The sequence below is a fragment of the Staurois parvus genome, unplaced genomic scaffold (genome assembly GCF_062004578.1).
Source record: "Staurois parvus isolate SC_StPar_1 unplaced genomic scaffold, SC_StPar_1.0 ptg002105l, whole genome shotgun sequence".
Lineage (NCBI taxonomy): Eukaryota > Metazoa > Chordata > Amphibia > Anura > Ranidae > Staurois > Staurois parvus.
Window position 1 is genome coordinate 123,693 of NW_028319901.1, and position 22,272 is coordinate 145,964.

Consider the following 22,272-nt stretch of genomic DNA (forward strand, 5'->3'; position numbering starts at 1 on the left):
GTGCCAGTTACCTCCAGGAATATTCATTTAAAGGCTTTGTAATTTTGTCCAGCCAATCCTGAGAGTTACACCCCCCTGCCAGACAGTACAGACAGCCTGGTGACCTGACTTTTCTCCTGTTCCAACAATGCAAGAAAGCCCGGTCACCTCCCCTCCCTCTGTGATTGGACCATGGAGGAGGGACTGAATACTGGTGGGTCATCTTTCTGCTCTTTCCTCCTCCTTGTCAGCACAGGGGAATTATTGAAGCTCGTGGCAAGATAGATTCAGATAATAGACTTTGAAGGACCATTATAAATAAATGGACACCCACTGAGGGACCATTATTAATAAAGGAATGTTCATCAAGAGACCGTTGTCAATAAATGGACACTTTTTGAGGAACCATTATAAATAAATGGATGCTAACTGAGGGACCATTATAAAAAAATGGGCACTCGTCAGGGGACCATTATAAATAAATGGACGCTCATTGAAGGATCATTATAAATAAATGGACGCTCATTGAGGGACCATTATAAATAAATGGACACTCGTCAGGGGACCATTATAAAAAAATGGACGCTCATTGAGGGACCATTATAAATAAATGGACGCTCATTGAGGGATCATTATAAATAAATGGATGCTCATCAAGGGATCATTATAAATAAATAGACGCTTATTGAGGGACCATCATAAATAAATGGACACTCACCGAGGGACCACTATAAATAAATGGATGTTCATCAAGGGACCATTATCAATAAATGGATGCTCATTGAGGGACTATTATAAATAAATGGACGCTCATCAAGGGACTATTATAAATAAATGGACGCTCATCAAGGGACCATTATAAATAAATAGACACTTATTGAGGGACCATCATAAATAAAAGGACGTTCATCAAGAGACCTTTATAAATAAATGGACACTCACCGATGGACCATTATAAATAAATGGATGCTCATGGAGGGACCATTATAAATAAAATAATGCTCATCAAGGGACCATTATCAATAAATAGACGCCCACTGAGGGACCATTATAAATAAATTAATGCTCAGCAAGAGACCATTATAAATAAATGGACGCTCATTAAGGGACCATGATAAATAAATGCATGCTCGTTGAGGGACCATTATAAGTAAATGGATGCTCATTGAGTGACCTTGATAAATAGACGCTCATAGAAGGACCTTTAATAATAAATGGACGCTCATCGAGGGACCATTATAAATAAATGGACGTTTATCGAGGGACTTTTATAAATAAATGGACGCTCATCGAGGGACTTTTACAAATAAATGGACGTTCATCGAGGGACCATTATAAATAAATGGACGTTCATCGAGGGACCATTATAAATAAATGGACACTCATTGAGGGACCTATAAAAAAAAAATGGTCACTCATTGAGGGACCATTATACATAAATGGACACTCCCACGACACGTGCACAACATACATGTGAGCAACACTCCTTGGTGCAGCATAATGCAAACTGTGATTGAGTCCATAAAATCAATCGAATCTTCATTTCCAAATGTATCTTTTATTTTTTGATTTGGCGCCTAAAGATTCTATCTTTACTATCCAATCTTAAAAGCTTTTCTGGTAATTTTGAATCATTTTTTCATCTTTATCTCCCAGACACTTGCGAAACCGAAAGGGGGTTTAACAGTCGAGGACCCACTAAACCATCAATTTTGGGTGGAGTGGCCACTTAAACCTGACATTAGCATTGCCCGTGGTTGTGTTTGCCCGGCCGGCATGCTCTGTCCTCCAGCTCAGTCTCCATTGTATGGGGGATCTGCTGTGAATCCCGGTTTAATCTACGTTCATCCCCTGATAGAGAATTCCTCTGACAGACCAGACAAAAAGAACTCCGTCAGCTTTTTTTTTTTTTTTATACATGGCTCCAATATTAATCCTTTATTCTACATAATACAACCCCAATGGAGTCGCTAGCTTAGAGTGCACCTGCAAACATGCCCCGTAGTCTTTTCAAGTGCCCCGGGTTTCCAGAGGGGTTTGATATGCAACTGATTTGCCTCCAAAAGTCATGTTGTGGCCTGCTGCCTACTTTCGTGAATGCCAAGCAATTGGTTAGTGATCCTGTCCATCTTCAGTAAGGACTGTTAGCTAGACGTGGAAGGTAGAAGGGAGCAGTCTAACCCAGGTGCAGACTGACAACTCATGGGGCCCCCAGGCAATAGGGGATCATGGGGTCCCTGTGTCCTTGCACAAACTTAAAAAAGCCTAAAAAAAAGGTAGCAGGGGCATCTCATGGGGCCCCCTACTGACCCCCGGCCCTCGGGCAGTGCCCGAGTTTCCAAATGGTCAGTCCGCTCCTGGTCTAACCCTTGACTTTAGAATGCAAAGTCAGAATTTGCATATCAGGTTTGAGGGTTCTGGAGCACTTTAAAAATACTGACAGTTGCATACAGGCACCTCAGGGTACTTAATAAGAGATTAAATGGTGATAATAGGGCAAGCAGCACAAGTTCATAAAGTCCATAAGAGTCCAATAGTCCTGTAATGCTATCAACGGGCTCACTTAGGGCAGTCACCCTGGAGTCAGGGGCGGACTGACCATTTCAGCACTCGGGCACTGCTGTTCGGAGTCACTGCCCCACCCCCCCCTGCCTGCTTTATGGGCTTCTGGGCCACTTTGAGCTTTAAGCTCACGAAAGTACCACCCCCCAGGGGCGGACTGACCATTCGAGGGCCCAGGGTCAGTAGGGGGCCCCATGAAATGCCTCCGGTACCTTTTATAGGCTTTTTTGGGTGTGCTTTGAGTGTGGGCAAGGACACAGGGGCCCCATGATCCCCTATTACCCGGGGGCCCCATGAGTTGTCAGTCCGCCCCTGCCTGGAGTAGAACAAAAAGGGAGGAATGGGGGCGCCCACTTAGTGTAGCATTAAAGTCTGGAAAAGAGCAAACAGATGGCACAAATACCTAGCGCATGATCCACGGTTTATTCAAAAATGTATAAAACACAAAAACATACTCACAAACGTAGCATGTATAAACGCTTGACAAGCTCTGAGGAAAGGGACTCATCCCCGAAACGCGTCAGCACCCGACCGCACTGACAGTTGGACATCTTGCCCATGTTGTGGCCATCTCCATTGTCATACAAAGTGTTTATACATGCTACGTTTGTGAGTATGTTTTTGTGTTTTATAAATTTTTTAATAAATCATGGATAATGCACTAGGTGTTTGCGTCACCTGTTTGCTCTTTTCCAATTGTTGATTTTCCCCATCTGAGGAGGGCTGCATCCCCGATATGTTATCCATAGGACACCACTAGCTTTGGTCCCCTGGCCTTCCTTTGGCAATTGATTCCTGGAGCGCTGGAGACAGGGGAGGACTGACCATTTGAAAACTCGGGCACTGCCCGAGGGCTCGGGGTCAGTAGGGGGCCCCATGAGATGCCCCTAATACCTTTTTCATAAGCTTTTTTGAGTTTGGGCAAGGACACAGGGGCCCCATGATCCCCTATTGCCCGGGGGGCCCATGAGTTGTCAGTCCGCCCCTGGCTGGAGAGTATACACTTTTGTAGCATTAAAGTCACCCACTTTATTAAAATACAGTTGGCCACTCACTTGGTTAAAAGATCAAAGGCATATCTCCACAAAAACAGAGCTGTTGGTCCCACTTATGCAAGAAGATACATAATTGGGACTGACGGCGGTATTTTAGGATAGTCTTGTCAGAATATATCCAAGTCTCTCTACTGGGATTGGAAGATGAGCTCTGGTTAGGCATTTTATAGAGTTAAGGGTTTAGGATTTGGGGTTCAGTTTTAACGGTTGATGTTTAGGGTTGGAGGTTGAAGTGTTGGGTTAGGTTTAGGTGTTGAGGTTTCGAATTAGGGGTCAGGGTGAAAGCAAAGAGTTGAGGCTTACGGTTCCGGAACAAGTTAGGGTTTGGGGCCGAAGTCTATGGTTAGGTGGACAGTTAGCCATTAGGGTGAGCATTAAGGACTGAGGTTTAGTGTTATGGGTGAGGTTTAGAGCTAGGCATTGCGTTTAAGGGTTATGTATATGGTTAGTGGTTAGGGTGAGGGTTAGGAACCAAGGTAAGGGTACGGCTAAAATACCTAGGGTTGAGATTTAGGATTATAAAACAAATTAAAGTTGAGGCCTAGAGATATGACAAATTCAAAGCAAGTATTTAGGTTAGGATTCCAAATTTAGTATTGGGTTTTAGCATTTAAAGTTTTAGGCATTTTTTACATAGAGAGTGGTTTAGGATTTGGGGCTGAGGTTTGGGGCTAGGAATAACAGTTCATGTTTAGGGTTGGAGGTTGAAGTGTTGGGTTAGGTTTAGGGGTTGAGATTTAGAGTTAGGGGTCTGGTTGAAAGTTAAGAGTTGAGGCTTATGGTTCTGGGAAAGTCCTGAGTTCGAGGCTGAAGTCTATAGTTAGGTGTAGAGGTAGCCATTAGGGTGAGGATCAGGGGTTGAGGTTTAGCATTATGGGTGAGGTTGAGTTAAGGGTTAAGTATATGTTAGTGGTTAGGGTGAGGGTTTGAAACCAAGGTAAGGGTACGGCTAAAATATTTGGGTTGAGTTTTAGGATTATAAAACAAATTAAATTTCAGGCCTAGAGATATGACAAATTCAAATCAAGTATTTAGGTTAGGATTCCAATTTTAGGATTGGGTTTTAGTAGTTGAGGTTTTTGGCATTTTCCAGAGTTAGGGGTTTAGGATTTGGGGTTGAGGTTTGGGGTTATGTTTAGGGTTGGTGGTTGAAGTGTTGGGTTAGGTTTAGGGGTTGAGGTTTAGAGTTAGGGGTCTGTTTGAAAGTTAAGAGTTGAGGCTTATGGTTCTGGGAAAGTCCTGAGCTCGAGGCTGAAGTCTATAGTTAGGTGTGGAGATAGCCATTAGTGTGAGGATCAGGGGTTGAGGTTTAGCATTATGGGTGAGGTTGAGTTAAGGGTTAAGTATATGTTAGTGGTTAGGGTGAGGGTTTGAAACCAAGGTAAGGGTACGGCTAAAATATTTGGGTTGAGTTTTAGGATTATAAAACAAATTAAATTTCAGGCCTAGAGATATGACAAATTCAAATCAAGTATTTAGGTTAGGATTCCAATTTTAGGATTGGGTTTTAGTAGTTGAGGTTTTTGGCATTTTCCAGAGTTAGGGGTTTAGGATTTGGGGTTGAGGTTTGGGGTTATGTTTAGGGTTGGAGGTTGAAGTGTTGGGTTAGGTTTAGGGGTTGAGGTTTAGAGTTAGGGGTCTGTTTGAAAGTTAAGAGTTGAGGCTTATGGTTCTGGGAAAGTCCTGAGCTCGAGGCTGAAGTCTATAGTTAGGTGTGGAGATAGCCATTAGTGTGAGGATCAGCGGTTGGGGTTTAGCGCTATGGGTGAGGTTGAGTTGAGGGCTATGTACTGTAAATGTTAGTGGTTAGGGTGAGGGTTAGGAACCGAGGTAAGGGTACGGCTAAAATACTTAGGGTTGAGATTTAGGATTATAAAACAAATTAGGTGTAGAGGTAGCCATTAGGGTGAGGATCATGGGTTGAGGTTTAACGTGATCAGTGAGGTTTGAAGTTTAGGCGATGTGCATATTGTTAGTGGTTACGGTGAGATATAGGAACTGAGGTAAGGATAAATACTTAGGGTTGAGATGTACAGTAAGATGATAAAAAGTAAGGATTGAGGTTTAGAGTTATGACAAATTTAAGTCAAGTATTGAGGTTAGGAATTCAAGTTTGAGATTGGGTTTAGTTGGGTTTTAGGCATTTCCTAGAGTTAGGGATTTAGGATTTGCAGTTGGGGTTTAGGGTTAGGATTAATTATTCATGTTTAGGATTGGAGGATGAGATGTTGGGCAGGTTTAGGAGATGAGGTGTACAGTTAGGGGTTAGGTTGAGAGTTCAGAGTTGAGGTTTATGGTTCAGGGTCTGATTACAGTTGGGGGGTTGAGGTTTATGGTTAGGTTAAAGGTTAAGTACTAGGGAGAGCATTAGGCATTGAGGTTTATGGTTGAGTTTAAGGTTAGGCATTAGGTTGAGGTTTGATGTTAGGGATAGAGATGAAAGCTAAGGATAGGGTTGCAGTCTATAGAGAGAGTATAAGAGTTATGAGTATGGTTGGGGAAGATGTTTAGGAGTGTAGGGTAACAATAAACTGCTCAGGGTGGAGATTTAGAATTATGACAAATTAGGGTTGAGTTTTGGGGTTATGATTTAATTAAATTGAAGTTTTGTGTTGGGCATAAGGTTAGTGGTTGAGATGTAAGGTTGATATTATACCTTCGGGTAAGTTAGGGGTTTTAGGGTTAGGGATTGAGGTTTAGGCAGGAGGTATAGCATTAGGTTTAGCTGTAAATGTTTAGGGCAGGGAGTTGAGGTATAGGGTTACCTGGAGATGTTTAGGGTTTGGGGTTGAGGTATAGGGTTAGTGGTTGAGGTTTAGGGTCGAGGTGTAGGATTAGGTTTAGCTGTGGATGTTTAGACCTGGGGGTTTAGGTATTAGGTTAGTGGTTTATGTCAAGGGTTGAGGTATAAAGACAGGTTTAGCTGTAGATGTTTAGGGTTGGGAGTTGAGGTATAGGGTTAGCTGTAGATGTTTAGGGTTGGGAGTCGTGGTATAGGGTTAGCTGTAGATGTTTAGGGTTGGGAGTCGAGGTATAGGGTTAGCTGTAGATGTTTAGGGTTGGGAGTCGTGGTATAGGGTTAGCTGTAGATGTTTAGGGTTGGGAGTTGTGGTATAGGGTTAGCTGTAGATGTTTAGGGTTGGGAGTCGAGGTATAGGGTTAGCTGTAGATGTTTAGGGTTGGGAGTCGAGGTATAGGGTTAGCTGTAGATGTTTAGGGTTGGGAGTCAAGGTATAGGGTTAGCTGTAGATGTTTAGGGTTGGGAGTTGAGGTATAGGGTTAGCTGTAGATGTTTAGGGTTGGGAGTTGAGGTATAGGGTTAGCTGTAGATGTTTAGGGTTGGGAGTTGAGGTATAGGGTTAGCTGTAGATGTTTAGGGTTTCAGGGTTGAGGCACAAGGTTAGCTGTAAATTTAGGGTTGTTTAGGGTTGAGGTATATGGTTAGTGATCAATGTTTAGGGTTGTGGTATAGGGTTAGGATTAGCTGTAGATGTTTAGGGTTGGGAGTTGAGGTATAGGGTTAGCTGTAGATGTTTATGATTGGGGGATGAGACATAGGGCAATATGTTTAGTGTTGAGGTATAGGGCTAACTATAGATGTTTAGGGTTGGAGGTTGAAACATAGGTTTAGCTTTAGATGTTTAGGGTTTCGGGGCTGAGGTATCAGGTTAGCTGTAAATGTTTAGGATTGAGGTATAGGGTTAGTGGTCAATGTTTAGGGCTGAGGTATAGGGTTAGGTTTTATCAGTATATTTTTAGGGTTGAGGCATAGGGTTAGCTGCAGATGTTTAGGGTTAGTGGTCAATGTTTAAGGTTGAGATGTAGGGTTAGGTTTAGCTGTGGATGTTTAGAGCTGGCGGTTGAAATATTAGGTTAGTGTTTTATGTTTAGGGATGAGGTATAAAAGCAGGTTTAGCTGTAGATGTTTAGGGTTGGGGGTTGAGATATAAGTTTAGCTGTAGATGTTTAGGGTTGGGGGTTGAGACATAGGTTTAGCTGTAGATATTTAGGGTTGGGAGTTGAGTTATAGGGTTAGCTGTAGATAATTAGTCTGGGGAGTTGAGGTATAGGGTTAGCTATAGAAGTTTAGGGTTCAAGTATATGGTTAGTGGTTGATGTTTAGGGTTGAGGTATAGGGTTAGGTTTAGGTGTAGATGCTTAGGGTAGGGAGTTGAGGTATAGGGTTAGCTGTAAATGTTTAGCGTTGGGAGTTGAGGCATATGATTAGCTGTAGATGTTTAGGGTTGGGGGTTGAGGTGTAGGGTTGGCTATAGATGTTTAGGGTTGAGGTATATGGTTAGTGGTCGATGTTTAGATTTGAGGTATAGGGTTAGGTTTAGCTTTCAATGTTGAGGGTTAAGGCATAGGGTTAGCTGCAGATGTTTAGGGTTGAAAGTTGGGGTTTAGGTTTAGAGATCGATGTTTGGGGTTGAGGTATAGTGTTAGGTTTAGTTGTACATGTTTAGGGTTGGGAGTTGAGGTATAGGGTTAGCTGTAGATTTTTAGGGTTCAAGTATATGGTTAGTGGTTGATGTTTAGGGTTGAGGTATAGGGTTAGGTTTAGCTGTAGATGTTTAGGGTTGGGGGTTGAGGCATAGGTTTAGCTGTACATGTTTAGGGTTGGGGGTTGAGATACAGGTTTAGCTGTAGATAATTAGGCTGGGGAGTTGAGATATAGGGTTAGCTGTAGATGTTTAGGGTTCAAGTATATAGTTAGTGGTTGATGTTTGGGGTTGAGGTATAGGGTTAGGTGTAAATGCTTAGGGTTGGGGGTTGAGGCATATGATTAGCTGCAGATGTTTAGGGTTGAGGTGTAGGGTTGGCTATAGATGTTTAGGGTTGAGGTGTAGGGTTGGCTATAGATGTTTAGGGTTGAGGTATATGGTTAGTGGTCGATGTTTAGATTTGAGGTATAGGGTTAGGTTTAGCTTTCAATGTTGAGGGTTAAGGCATAGGGTTAGCTGCAGATGTTTAGGGTTGAAAGTTGGGGTTTAGGTTTAGAGATCGATGTTTAGGGTTGAGGTATAGGGTTAGGTTTAGTTGTACATGTTTAGGGTTGGGAGTTGAGGTATAGGGTTAACTGTAGATGTTTAGGGTTCAAGTATATGGTTAGTGGTTGATGCTTAGGGTTGAGGTATAGGGTTAGGTTTAGGTGTAGATGTTTAGGGTTGGGGGTTGAGGCATAGGTTTAGCTGTAGATAATTAGGCTGGGGAGTTGAGATATAGGGTTAGCTGTAGATGTTTAGGGTTCAAGTATATGGTTAATGGTTGATGTTTAGGGTTGAGGTATAGGGTTAGGTTTAGGTGTAGATGCTTAGGGTTGGGGGTTGAGGTATAGGGTTAGCTGTAGATGTTTAGGGTTCAAGTATATGGTTAGTGGTTGATGTTTAGGGTTGAGGTACAGGGTTAGGTTTAGGTGTAGATGCTTAGGGTTGGGGGTTGAGGTATAGGGTTAGCTGTAAATGTTTAGGGTTGGAGGTTGAGGCATATGATTAGCTGCAGATGTTTAGGGTTGAGGTGTAGGGTTAGCTGTAGATGTTTAGGGTTTCAGGGTTGAGGCACAAGGTTAGCTGTAAATTTAGGGTTGTTTAGGGTTGAGGTATATGGTTAGTGATCAATGTTTAGGGTTGTGGTATAGGGTTAGGATTAGCTGTAGATGTTTAGGGTTGGGAGTTGAGGTATAGGGTTAGCTGTAGATGTTTATGATTGGGGGATGAGACATAGGGCAATATGTTTAGTGTTGAGGTATAGGGCTAACTATAGATGTTTAGGGTTGGAGGTTGAAACATAGGTTTAGCTTTAGATGTTTAGGGTTTCGGGGCTGAGGTATCAGGTTAGCAGTAAATGTTTAGGATTGAGGTATAGGGTTAGTGGTCAATGTTTAGGGCTGAGGTATAGGGTTAGGTTTTATCAGTATATTTTTAGGGTTGAGGCATAGGGTTAGCTGCAGATGTTTAGGGTTAGTGGTCAATGTTTAAGGTTGAGATGTAGGGTTAGGTTTAGCTGTGGATGTTTAGAGCTGGCGGTTGAAATATTAGGTTAGTGTTTTATGTTTAGGGATGAGGTATAAAAGCAGGTTTAGCTGTAGATGTTTAGGGTTGGGGGTTGAGATATAAGTTTAGCTGTAGATGTTTAGGGTTGGGGGTTGAGACATAGGTTTAGCTGTAGATATTTAGGGTTGGGAGTTGAGTTATAGGGTTAGCTGTAGAAGTTTAGAGTTCAAGTATATGGTTAGTGGTTGATGTTTAGGGTTGAGGTATAGGGTTAGGTTTAGGTGTAGATGCTTAGGGTAGGGAGTTGAGGTATAGGGTTAGCTGTAAATGTTTAGCGTTGGGAGTTGAGGCATATGATTAGCTGTAGATGTTTAGGGTTGGGGGTTGAGGTGTAGGGTTGGCTATAGATGTTTAGGGTTGAGGTATATGGTTAGTGGTCGATGTTTAGATTTGAGGTAGAGGGTTAGGTTTAGCTTTAGATGTTGAGGGTTAAGGCATAGGGTTAGCTGCAGATGTTTAGGGTTGAAAGTTGGGGTTTAGGTTTAGAGGTTGATGTTTAGGGTTGAGGTATAGGATTAGGTTTAGCTGCAGATGTTTAGGGTTGAAAGTTGGGGTTTAGGTTTAGAGGTTGATCTTTAGGGTTGAGGTATAGGATTAGGGTTAGCTGTAGATGTTTAGGGTTCAAGTATATGGTTAGTGGTTGATGTTTAGGGTTGAGGTATAGGGTTAGGTGTAGATGTTTAGGGTTGGGGGTTAAGACATAGAGTTAGCTGCAGATGTTTAGGGTTGAAAGTTGGGGTTTAGGTTTAGAGGTCAATGTTTAGGGTTGAGGTATAGGATTAGGTTTAGCTGTAGATGTTTGGGGTTGAGGCACAGGATTAGTTGTAGATGTTCAGAGCTGAAAGTTGAGGTTTAGGGTAAGTTTTAGTGGTTGAGGTTTAGGTATTGAAGTCTGGGGGTAAGGTTACTGGATGGAATATTTGGTCTTCCAAAGCATTTTATGACAAAAAATATTCAGGTACAAGTTATTCACACCAAAACATTTGTGCCCCAATCTGCTTTTGCGGCAGATAAAATACTGTACTGTATGGTTAAATGATGTACTGTTTGCAATCAAAGCTACAGGTGGTCTTTAGAGTAGGAACATCAAACAAAAATGGACTCAGAAGGGATCTGCAGGTGGTACATTCCCTGAATAGCAGAGAACGTCATTTTTTCATATTTATTGATAGCAGCACATATAACGAGAAAAGTTTTTTATGCTTTTTACTTTGGTTTAACAAAAATGTACATTTTACTATACCACATTATACAACTATGCAACAATTGCAGTTTCTTTTAATACCACATCTTAAATACTACACTCTGATCTCATCTTATCTATCAAGTGCCTTTAATTATGTCTATGAACACTTACGTTCGGAGTCTTCATTTTTGAAGTATCCAATGAGTTTGGGCTCGTCATCTAGGTTCTCAAAAGCAGCAAGTTCATGGCTTCCATCGATAAACTCTACTGGGTCCTCAAGTACCTGCACAATCAGAGGTCCACCTTTATTGTTGTAGCTATAGACAGGCAGTCATATTTTTAAAGAACATACCACTTCTATGCAATTGGTTAGTAGTTTACTATAAACCATTTGGTTCAGTGCAGATGGCACCAAGCAGGGCAGAGACGGAAGACTTGTTGAAGGCCATCTCTACACCAAAACCTTTTTTTCCACATTTAAGGGGCTTTCCCTTACCTTCCAGTAAGAGAATCACACCTTTATTTCTAAATTGTGGGAGGGGAAGTGGCACAAACTTAGAAAACCTCTAAAAGGTCAATAAGAAGTTGATGGTGTTGAAAGTTGGTGACTTATCGGTTAAGTCACCAACCTTCAACACCATCAACTTCTTATTGACCTTTTAGAGATTTCCTAAGTTTGTGCCACTTCCCCTCCCACAATTTAGAAATAAAGGTGTGATTCTTTTCAAGGCCAACCCAAAATGGAGTGTGCACCAACGGGTTAGGTCTTAACCCATTGGTGCACACTCCATTTTGGGTTGGCCTTGAAGCCACTTGGTTTCATCCTTCAGTACTGAGTTAATGTGCTAGACACATAGTTCCCCTTCTGAGCTGATACCCATTAAATGGTGAAAAAAGGCCTTGTCCTTAAAAGGTCAGTGTCCAATAAGAGTGGCCCTTAATGACCACTGACATACAATCCAATGAGGTCACCAAACAAATGCCCAAAAGTCCAAAGTTTCTAAAGTTTTGGTAAAATTGATTCATAGCGGATCAGTAAAAACCTTGTTGTTTGGATGATTGTTTGGCACTCTCGGGTTGTATGTATATGGATTGTGCAGCACAACTGTTGGCGCTAGATAAATCCTGTATAATATTTATTATAATAATTTCAAATCTTTCCCCTTGGTTGGGGAAACTGGGCACTAACCGGCTGTAAGGTTGGCGTTGTTTTTGGAAAACATGTCCGCATCCTCTGGAAAGAGATTTCAGTCACTCATGTCCCCCGCACAATCTTTACAGATTTAGCCTGCGTTCGGGAGGTGTAATTGGGGTCAGAAGGGACTTAATTCTGTAAACACGGGCAGATTTACAGTCTCTGCCAGGCGGAGTGTGTCCTTTCTAAAATAATGCTGCTGATAATGAGCGGTGGGAGGAATCCTAACTATCAAAAAAGAGATATTAGAGCTGCCATGGCCCGGGTGTTTGGTTGGAACTGTGGAATTTGTTGTTTTATACCTGCAGATGAAGAGTCTTCACTCCTTACAGGAGAGAGAGCCCCCCACCCACTACCACTAAACTAATGTTTACTCTGCCTGCCCCCCCCCAGGATCTGTGCGCTCAGTGCCAGCCTGGTAGTGCTGTCTCCTGCCAACCCCGAGAATGTCACATATCTCTGCATCCTTCGGATTCATCTCCTTCCTGATTCTGTCTCTTCTCTGTCTTTAATCTGTCTCTTTTCTAGCTTCTTGTTTGCCCGTGTTGTGTCCATTCCCCTCTGTCTCCTTTCTTTTCTCTGTTTCTCTTATGTGCTTTCTCTTCCTCCTCTGTCTCTCCATTGCCTTTCATTTCTTGTTCTGTTTCCTCTGACTCCAGCATTTCTCTCTTTTATTCTCTCTTCTCTGTATCTCCTTTCACATTCTCCCTCTCTTTCCTCTGTCTCTTGTCTTTCAATCTCTCTCTCTTCTTTTCCCTCTGTCTCTGCTCATTCCTTTCCTCTGTCTCTCCTCTCTCTCTTCTCTGTTTCTCCTCTGTCTTTCTCTCTCCTCTCTCTCTCCTCTCTGTTCTCTGTCTCTCATCCCTCTCCTCTGTCTCTCATCCCTCTCCTCATTCTCCTCTGTCTCCCCTCTCTCTCTTCTCTGTTTCTCCTCTGTCTTTCCCTCTCCTCTCTCTCTCCTCTCTGTCCTCTGCCTCTCATCCCTCCCCTCTGTCTCTCCTCTGTCTTTCCTTTCTCTCCTCTGTCTCTCATCCCTCTCCTCTTTCTCCTCTCTTTCCCAACTTTCTCTTCTCTGTTTCTCCTCTCTTTGTCTCCTCTGTCTCCCCTCTCTCTTCTCTCTCTCTCATCCCTCTCCTCTGTCTCCCCTCTCTCTTGTCTCTGTTTCTCCTCCCTCTGTCTCCTTTATCTCCCCTCTCTCTCTTCTCTGTTTCTCCTATCTCTGACTCCTCTATCTCCCCTCTCTCTCTTCTCTGTTTCTCCTATCTCTGTCTCCTCTTTCTCCCCTCTCTCGCTTCTCTGTTTCTCCTCTGTCTTTTTCTCTCCTATGTCTCTCTCCTCTCTGTCCTCTGCCTCTCATCCTTCTCCTCTGTCTCTCCTCTATCTTTCCTCTCTCTCCTCTGTCTCTCATCCCTCTCCTCTGTCTCCCCTCTCTCTCTTCTCTGTTTCTCCTCTGTTTTTTTCTCTCCTCTGTCTCTCTCCTCTCTCTCCTCTGTCTTTCATCCCTCTCCTCTGTCTCTCTTCTGTCTCTCCTCTCTTTCCTTTGTCAGTCCTCTCTCTCCTTTCTCTCCTCTCTCTCTCCTCTCTCTTCTCTCTCACTGTCTTTTTCCTCTGTCTCTCCCTCCCCCTCCTGTCTTTCCTCTGTCTCTCCTTTCTATCCTCTTTCTCTCCTGTCTCCTCTCTCTCTCCTGTCTCTCACTCTCTCCTCTGTCTTCCCTCTCTCTCTCTCATCTGTCTCTCCTCCCTCTCCTCTTTCTCTCTCCTTTCTCATTTCTCTCCTCTGTCTCTCTTCTACCTCTACTGCCTCTGCTCTCTTTCTTTCTTTCTTTCTTTCTTTCTTTCTTTCTCTCTCTCCTCTGTCTCCTTTCTCTTTTCTTTTCTTTTTCTCCTTTGTCTCTCCTCTCTCTCTCCTCTGCTTCACTCTCTCCCTCCTCTCCCTCCTCTCACTCCTCTCTCTCTCTCCTCCATGTCTCTTCTATCTGTTCTTTCTCTATGTTTCTCCTCTCCCTCTCTATTCTCTCTGTCTCTCCTGTATGTCTCCTCTATCTCTCCTCTATCTGTCATCCACCCCTCTTCTTTGTCTTCTATTTCTGGTGTCTCTATGTCTTCCCTCTGTCTGGTTGCTCTCACTGTCTCTCTTCTCTGTATCTTTTATCTTCTTTATTTGGTTTTGTATGATCATGATCATTTCAGCTTCCTAGTCTCATGAGTTTTAGTGTCAAGGTGCTTTTTTTTGGGGGGGGGGGGGTTAACAAAACGATGGAAAACTGACAGTTGGCCATCTTTGTGTTCCATCTTTCATAGGCTTTTTTGGGTGTGGTTTTGGTATGGGTGAGGACACAGGGGCCCCATGATCCCCTATTGCCCGGGGACCCCATGAGTTGTCAGTCCACCCCTGGTACATTCACATCAGTCCCTAACCCTCAAGGGGCATACAATCTAAGGTCCCTAACCCTCAAGGAGCGTAAAATCTAAGGTCCCTAACCCTCAAGGGGCGTACAATCTAAGGTCCCTAACCCTCAAGGGGCATACAATCTAAGGTCCCTAACCCTCAAGGGGCTTAAAATCTAAGGTCCCTAACCCTCAAGGGGCATACAATCTAAGGTCCCTAACCCTCAAGGGGCATACAATCTAAGGTCCCCGACCCTCAGGGGGCGTACAATCTAAGGTCCCTAACCCTCAAGGGGCGTAAAATCTAAGGTCCCTAACCCTCAAGGGGCGTAAAATCTAAGGTCCCCGACCCTCAGGGGGCGTACAATCTAAGGTCCCTAACCCTCAAGGGGCATAAAATCTAAGGTCCCTAAACTCTCATTCATACATACACAGACTAGGGCCAATTTAGACAGGAGCCAATTACCCTACCAGCATGTCTTTGGAGTGTGGGAGGAAACCAGAATAAACCCAAGCAGGCACAGGGAGAACATGCAAGTTCCAGGCAGATGGTGCCGTGGTTGGGACTCAAACCAACGACCCCAGTACTGCCAGATGGAAGTGTTAACCATTTAACCACCGTGCTGCCCACATTTCCTCTGTTATCTCAATGAGTCCTTCCAGTTCTCACCATTTACAACAGAACAACTGTCCCTTATGAGGTGGAGATTAGCAGAGGAGAAAGGGATTTAGCAAAAGGCAACAAGGCAGGGCTGACACCATTTTTTTTTCTCGCAATGTCAGTTCAGAAAAGACATTTATTGTCAATCTATAACAGGAAATTGGGAGTTGAGGGTATTTCCGGCAGATCAACAGGTATTTTCCTATACAGGTAGAGTCTTTAAAAGCATAAGCATAGGGAATTGTGGACATTTTTGTTTTTTGTTTTTTACTTTTGCCCCACTTTAATCTTTAGGCATCACTGGAGCAGTAACCCATATCAAGTAAGAGGACACCAATGTCCTCAAGTAAAAAAAAAAAAAGATTTATATCAAGTTACGGGAACCAAAGACTTATAAGACGATGATTTATACTAAGTTCGTATGATGTTACGGGAACCAAAAACTTGCATCACAAAAGGAGAAGCCAGGGACGTATTTTGAGTAAGCGGAGACCAGGTATTTGCATTAAAAGAGGGGAAGCGATGACTTACTGTACACTGAGCAAAAACAAAAGGGCTGTCATAAAGTATGGGGGAAACCCAACAACTTACATTAGGTGCGGGGAAACTGATCATTCATATTAGAAAGGGAAATCCAAAAATGTTGTCAACTAAGCGGAAGCCATTGACCTACACTATAAGGCCATAAGATTGAGGGTAGGTGACCATTACACCTATCTATAGAGCCGAAAGTATAGTTACCCCCTCCAAATGATTGAGCTCAAGTGTTTACAGTGAAGGTTCCTGTTGAGGCTACATCATGCAAAGACATGTTATACAAATGTCATCTTCCAACATTGTGGAACCAGTTTGGTGAAGGCCTTTTTCTCTTCCAGCCCCTGTGTAAAAAGTCAGCTACATAAAGACATGGTTTGACCAGTTTGGTGTGGAAGAACTTGTCTGCAGAGAGTTCTGACCTCAACCCTACTGAACATCTTTGACTAGTTTGGTGTGGAGGAGCTCAAGTGTCCTGCACAGAGCCCTGATCTCAACCCTACTGAACATCTTTGGCTGGTTTGGTGTGGAGGAACTCAATTGGTCTGCATATACTCCTGACCTCAACCCTACTGAACATCTTTGACAAGTTTGGTGTGATGAACTTGAGTGACCTGCACAATGACCTGACCTCAGTCCTACTAAAAATCTTTGACCTGTTTGATGTGGAAGAACTCAACTTGTCTGCAGAGAGTTCTGATCTCAACCCTACTGAACATCTTTGACTAGTTTGGTGTGGAGGAACTCAAGTGTCCTGCACAGAGCCCTGATCTCAACCCTACTGAGTATCTTTGACCAGTTTGGCATGGAGGAACTCAGCCGGTCTGTATACTGTCTTGACCTCCACCCTACTGAGCATCTTTGACCAGTTCAGTGTGAAGGAACTTAAGTGGCTTGCACAGTGCCCTGAATTCAACCTCACTGAATATCTTTAATCCTGTTTAGTGTGGAGAATGTTGACTGTTTTTCATAAAGCTCTGACCTCAACCTCACCAAACACTTTTTCCCAATTTGATGTGGAGGAACTCAAGTGGCCTGCACAGTGCCCTGACCTCAATCCTACTGAACACCATTGACAAGTTTGGTGTGATGACCTTGAGTGGCCTGTACAGTGATCTTACCTCAGTCTTACTAAAAATCTTTGACCTGTTTGATGTGGAGGAACTCAACTGGTCTGCACAGAGCCCTGATCTCAATCCTACTGAACACTTATGACCAGTTCAGTGTGGAGGAACTCAACTGGTCTGCACAGTGCCCTGACCTCAATCCTACTGAACACCACCTTAAACATGTTCTGTGTGATGAACTCTAGTGGCCTGCACAATAACCTGACTTCAGTCCTACTGAACACCTTGACAAGTTCAGTGTGATGACCACTAGTGGCCTACACAGTGAGCTGACCTTAGTCCTACTGAAAATCTTTGACCTGTTTGGTGTGGAGGAACTCAACTGATCTGCGTAGAGCTCTGACCTCAACCCTACTGAACACTTTTGACCGGTTCAACGTGGAGGAACTCAAGTGACCTGTACAGTGCCATGACCTCAATCCTACTGAACACCTTTGAGAAGTTCAGTGTGATGAACACAAGTGGCCTGCACAGTGACCTGACCTCAGTCCTACTGAAAATCGTTGACCTGTTTGGTGTGGAGGAACTCAATTGGTCTGCATCAAGCCCCAACGTCAACCCTACTGAACACTTTTGACCAGTTCAGTGTGGAGGAACTCAAGTGGCCTGTACAGTGCCCTGACCTCAATCCTACTGAACACTTTTGACCAGTTCAGTGTGGAAGAACTCAAGTGGCCTGTACAGTGCCCTGACCTCAATCCTACTGACCACCTTTGACAAGTTCGGTGTAGAGGAACTCGAGTAGCCTGCACAGTGCCCCAACCTCAACCCTACTAAACACTTGTCCTGCCACCGGCAAGCGGAACATGTTATGTCTGTTCTGCCTGCAATATCAAATTTGACCACTAAATGGACTATTTTGCAGAAACTTAGAGACAGTTCAGCTTTAAAAAAAGTCCCATCATCTTTCAGTCTCAGAAAAGGAAACAGGTGCATCCTGGGAGCTCAGCCTCCATCTTAGAAACTGTGAGAGAAGGAACCAGCTATCGGAGCACATGTTGGATTAAGACTTGCATCCCCTAAAGGTAGCATCGCTGGTGAGAATCACTTATCACCATCTATAGCCTTAGTTTCACCCGCCCTGTTTTGTTAATAAAGCTTCAAGATTACATTCAGTCTGGCTTGTTGGAGAATAAGGGGGTTCAGCTGCATGTTGAGTTACACACAGCGAAATGTGTAGCGAGGACTGAATAAATTGGAACCCCAAATCAGGTTTTTGTTTCCTCCAACATCAGTACCTGACCTCACATCTATTGGACACCTTTGGGATGAACTGGAATGCCAATTGCAAGGCAGTTCTTCCCGTCTAGTATCCGTACCTGACCGCACGCCTATCGAACACCGTAGGAAGGAACAGGGGCGGACTGACCATTTGGAAACTTGGGCACTGCCCGAGGGCCTGGGGTCAGTAGGGGGCCCCATGATACCCTATTGTCCGGGGTCCCCATGAGTTGTCAGTCTGCCCCTGGGAAAGAATTGAAATGCTGACGGTGAGCCAGGCCTTCTCATCTACCTCTGCTTGTCCCACCCTAAATGATGACATTGTTTCTTCTCATCTACCTCACCTCGCAAAAGTTCAATGGATGCAAATTCCAGGAGGAATAGTCCATAATCTTGCAGAAATCCTTCCCAGAAGGGTGTAGGCTGTTACAGCTCCACAGGTGGGGACAACGTCCTATTAATGGACATGGTTTTGGAATGGGATGCCCAACAAGCTCGTATAGGTGTGATGGTCAGGGGTCCAAATATCTTTGGCCATGCAGTGTACACCATAAAAGGAAGAGTCGTAAAAAAAAAAATGGAAAAACCAAAGACTTAGGTCAAATGAGGCTGAAGCCACAACTTACGTCAAGTAAGAATTCCACCAAGGTGTCGGCTGAGAACTCTCCGTCATACTCAATCATTTCATCGTCCTTAAACACGTAGATACTGTCTTCTTCGTCCAGTCCTGGAAAAGCAACACACAAAACGAGAGATGGTCATTATTCCAGCATTGCCAGATATTTTTCGGAAGTACAAGATATTTAAGCGTCTACCCAACATCCAACTTTGACACCATTTATCTTGGAGGACAAGCCTGTGTAGATCCTTCAAGATATGGAAATGAAGCACCAGGGGCGGACTGACAACTCATGGGGCCCCCAGGCAATAGGGGATCATGGGGCCCCTGTGTCCTTGCCCAAACTCAAAAAAGCCTATGAAAAAGGTACCAGGGGCATCTCAGGGGGCCCCCTACTGACCCCAGGCCCTCGGGCATTGCCCGAGTTTCCAATTGGTCAGTCCGCCCCTGTGAAGCACGTAGGCAGATATACTCTTCATATCTTTCCCTTCCTTCCCCGGCTTATTTCTCATCCTGTTTATAGAGAAATTGTAATTCTTTGGGGTCGATTTTATTTTTGGGTGTGGACTCAAAAATTTTGGTGACCCCCCCCCCCCCATGTTTGCAAAGCAAGCTGCGTTTTTCTTGAATTCCTGTGCATAAATGTCCACGTGGAATGGTTGTGGCTCTGCTAGGAGAGGAATTTATGAGGGACTATGCCCTTCCACAAAGCCCTACAGCTTTCTGTGTAATCTGATCTCCCCTGCTATTCGGGCGAGCGCGGCAGCTGTTAAGAGCCTGCAAAAAGTCGATGTGCTCATCGTCCGTGCCAGCGGTAAACGTATGTTAAGGTAAGTTGTTAACAGGGGCGGACTGACCACTCGGGTCAGTAGGGGGCCCCATGAGATGCCCCTAGTACCTTTCATAGGCTTTCTTTTGTGTGGTTTTGAGTGTGGGTAAGGACACAGGGGCCCCATGATCCCCTATTTCCCGGGGGCCCCATGAGTTGTCAGTCCGCCCCTGGTTGTTGAGGTCTAAATTACCGCACGTACGGTGATGCGATAAAGGACGCCTAAGGCCGAAGTTTATTTTGCTAACAGATTCCGGTCTTCCCTGGTTCCTCCTTTCTTCCCCACCCCCCACCCCTTCATCGACATGAACACCTGAACCCACCATCGAAGTCGCAGCATCTGGGCCTCCTATGGTAATGTAACCTTTGCGACGGCCTAGCCAAACGTAATATCCGCACTTCTGCTTGCACTGAGAATTAAGCTGACCTTTAGAGTGGACCAACGCATAACATTCGTACTTCGCATGAATCGGCCATGAAGGTCAACATTTGGCGGCATGACGTTACTATTTTGAGTTACAAGAAAAAAAAAAATCAGTCGATAAAATAAAAACAGACTGGATTCAGGTCCCATCGGGTGTTTAATAACTGCACCATAAGGGAGACTTTCCCTGACTTCCTGCACCATAAGGGAGGTTTTTCATCAGTTTACATCCATTTTTCATCAGTTTTCGTCCATTTTTCATCAGTTTCCATCAATTTTTCACCAGTTTACATCCGTTTTCATCAGTTTATGTCCATTTTTAATCAGTTCACATCCATTTTTCATCAGTTTACATCAGCTTTTCATCAGTTTATGTTCATTTTACATCACTTTACATGTGTTTTTCATCAGTTTACATCCATTTTTCATCAGTTTACATCTGATTTTCATCAGTTCACATCCATTTTTCATCAGTTTATATCCATTTTTCATCAGTTTATATCCGTTTTTCATCAGTTTACGTCCATTCTTCATCAATTTACATCCATTTTTCAACAGTTTATGTCCATTTTTCATCAGTTTACATCCGTTTTTTATCAGTTTACGTCCATTCTCCATCAATTTACATCCATTTTTCATCAGTTTACGTCCATTTTTCATCAGTTCACATCCATTTTTCATCAGTTTACGTCCATTTTCCATCAATTTACATCCATTTTTCAACAGTTTATGTCCATTTTTCATCAGTTTACATGCGTTTTTCATCAGTTTACGTCCATTTTTCATCAATTTACATCCATTTTTCATCAGTTCACATCCGTTTTTTATCAGTTTACGTCCATTCTCCATCAATTTACATCCATTTTTCATCAGCACCATAAGGGAGACTTCCCCTGACTTCCTGCACCATAAGGGAGACTTCCCCTGACTTCCTGTGCGCACACCGAAACAGGAAGTGAACAAATATCTCTCCAGACAGTAATAAAACATTGTTTTCTCTTTTGACCACTTGAGGATGTTTTAGAGCATCCCGGGCTGGAAGTGGTTAAAACGAGCCAATCTCATGCTTGGTATCGGCAGCCGGTGATTGGCCGTTCAGTAAAAAGGTTCCGGGCGGCTCTACGGCACTCAGTCACTTTAATGGATGCTTGCTCTCCTCAACGGGCGGTCGGATGGAAACGGACCACCTGTCCATTTTCATCCGACCCGATCCGACGGACGGAAGGGGAATTGGATCTCCCTCCGTCTCTTTTTCTGGCGGATCGGATGTCGTTGGGTGTAAACGGGCACATGTTCGTTTACACCCGCCGCTCCATAGAGGAGAATGGAGGTTCCAAACGGGTACGCCTGAAAAACGGGCAGGAAGGCCGATCGGAATGCCCATGTGAAAGAGCTCAAAACAGGTCAGTTCACATCTGTTTTTCATCAGTTTACGCCTATTTTTCATCGGTTCACATCTGTTTTTTCATCAGTTTGCGTCCATTTTTCATCAGTTCACATCTGTTTTTTCATCAGTTTGTGTCCATTTTTCATCGGTTCACATCTATTTTTTCATCGGTTTATGCCCATTTTTCATCGGTTCACATCTGTTTTTTCATCAGTTTACACCCATTATTCATCGGCTCACATCTATTTTTTCATCAGCTTAACGCCCATTTTCCATCAGTTCACATCTGTTTTTTCATCAGTTTGCATCCATTTTTCATCGGTTCACATCTGTTTTTCATCAGTTTACGCCCATTTTTCATCGGTTAACATCTGTTTTTTCATCAGTTTACGCCCATTTTTCATCAGTTCACATCTGTTGTTTCATCAGTTTGCGTCCATTTTTCATCGGTTCACATCTATTTTATCATCAGCTTAACACACATTTTCCATCAGTTCACATCTGTTTTTTATCAGTTTACGCCCATTTTTTATCAGTTCTCATCTGTTTTTTCATCGATTTACGCCCATTTTTCATCGGTTCACATCTGTTTTTTATCAGTTTATGCCCATTTTTCATCGGTTCACATCTGTTTTTTATCAGTTTACGCCCATTTTTCATTGGTTCACATCTGTTTTTCATCAGTTTACACCCATTTTTCATCAGTTTGCATCCGTTTTTTACGTCCTTGGGGATCCCTTCAGACGGGATGCACCCGTTCAGTGGATCCGCTTGCTCAGTTCGCTCTCCTCAATGGGCGATCGGATGAAAACAGACCACCTGTCCATCTGACCCGACAGACGTAAGGGGAATTGGATCCCCATCCGTCCCTTTTTGGCGGATCGGATGTCGGCGGGTGTAAACGGACACAGCGCTCCATAGAGGAGAATGGAGGTTCCGATCGGGTCCGCCTGAAAAATGGGTGTGTGAAAAAGCCCAAAACAGATCCGTTCACGTCAGTTTCTTATCAGTTTATGTCCATTTTTCATCAGTTTACATCTGTTTTTCATCAG

At 43.6% G+C, this 22,272-nt stretch overlaps 1 protein-coding gene across 1 annotated transcript in view; it reads right to left on the reverse strand.

The window, feature by feature from the left end:
- Positions 1 to 22,272, reverse strand: part of CASQ1 (calsequestrin 1) — a 119,337-nt gene that overhangs the window by 44,830 nt on the left and 52,235 nt on the right. The window contains exons 3-4 of the mRNA XM_089664930.1: positions 18,588 to 18,688; positions 11,007 to 11,118 (exon numbers count right to left, since the gene is read on the reverse strand). Coding sequence (XP_089521056.1) covers positions 11,007 to 11,118; positions 18,588 to 18,688 — 213 coding nt within the window. The remainder of the gene's footprint in view (positions 1 to 11,006; positions 11,119 to 18,587; positions 18,689 to 22,272) is intronic.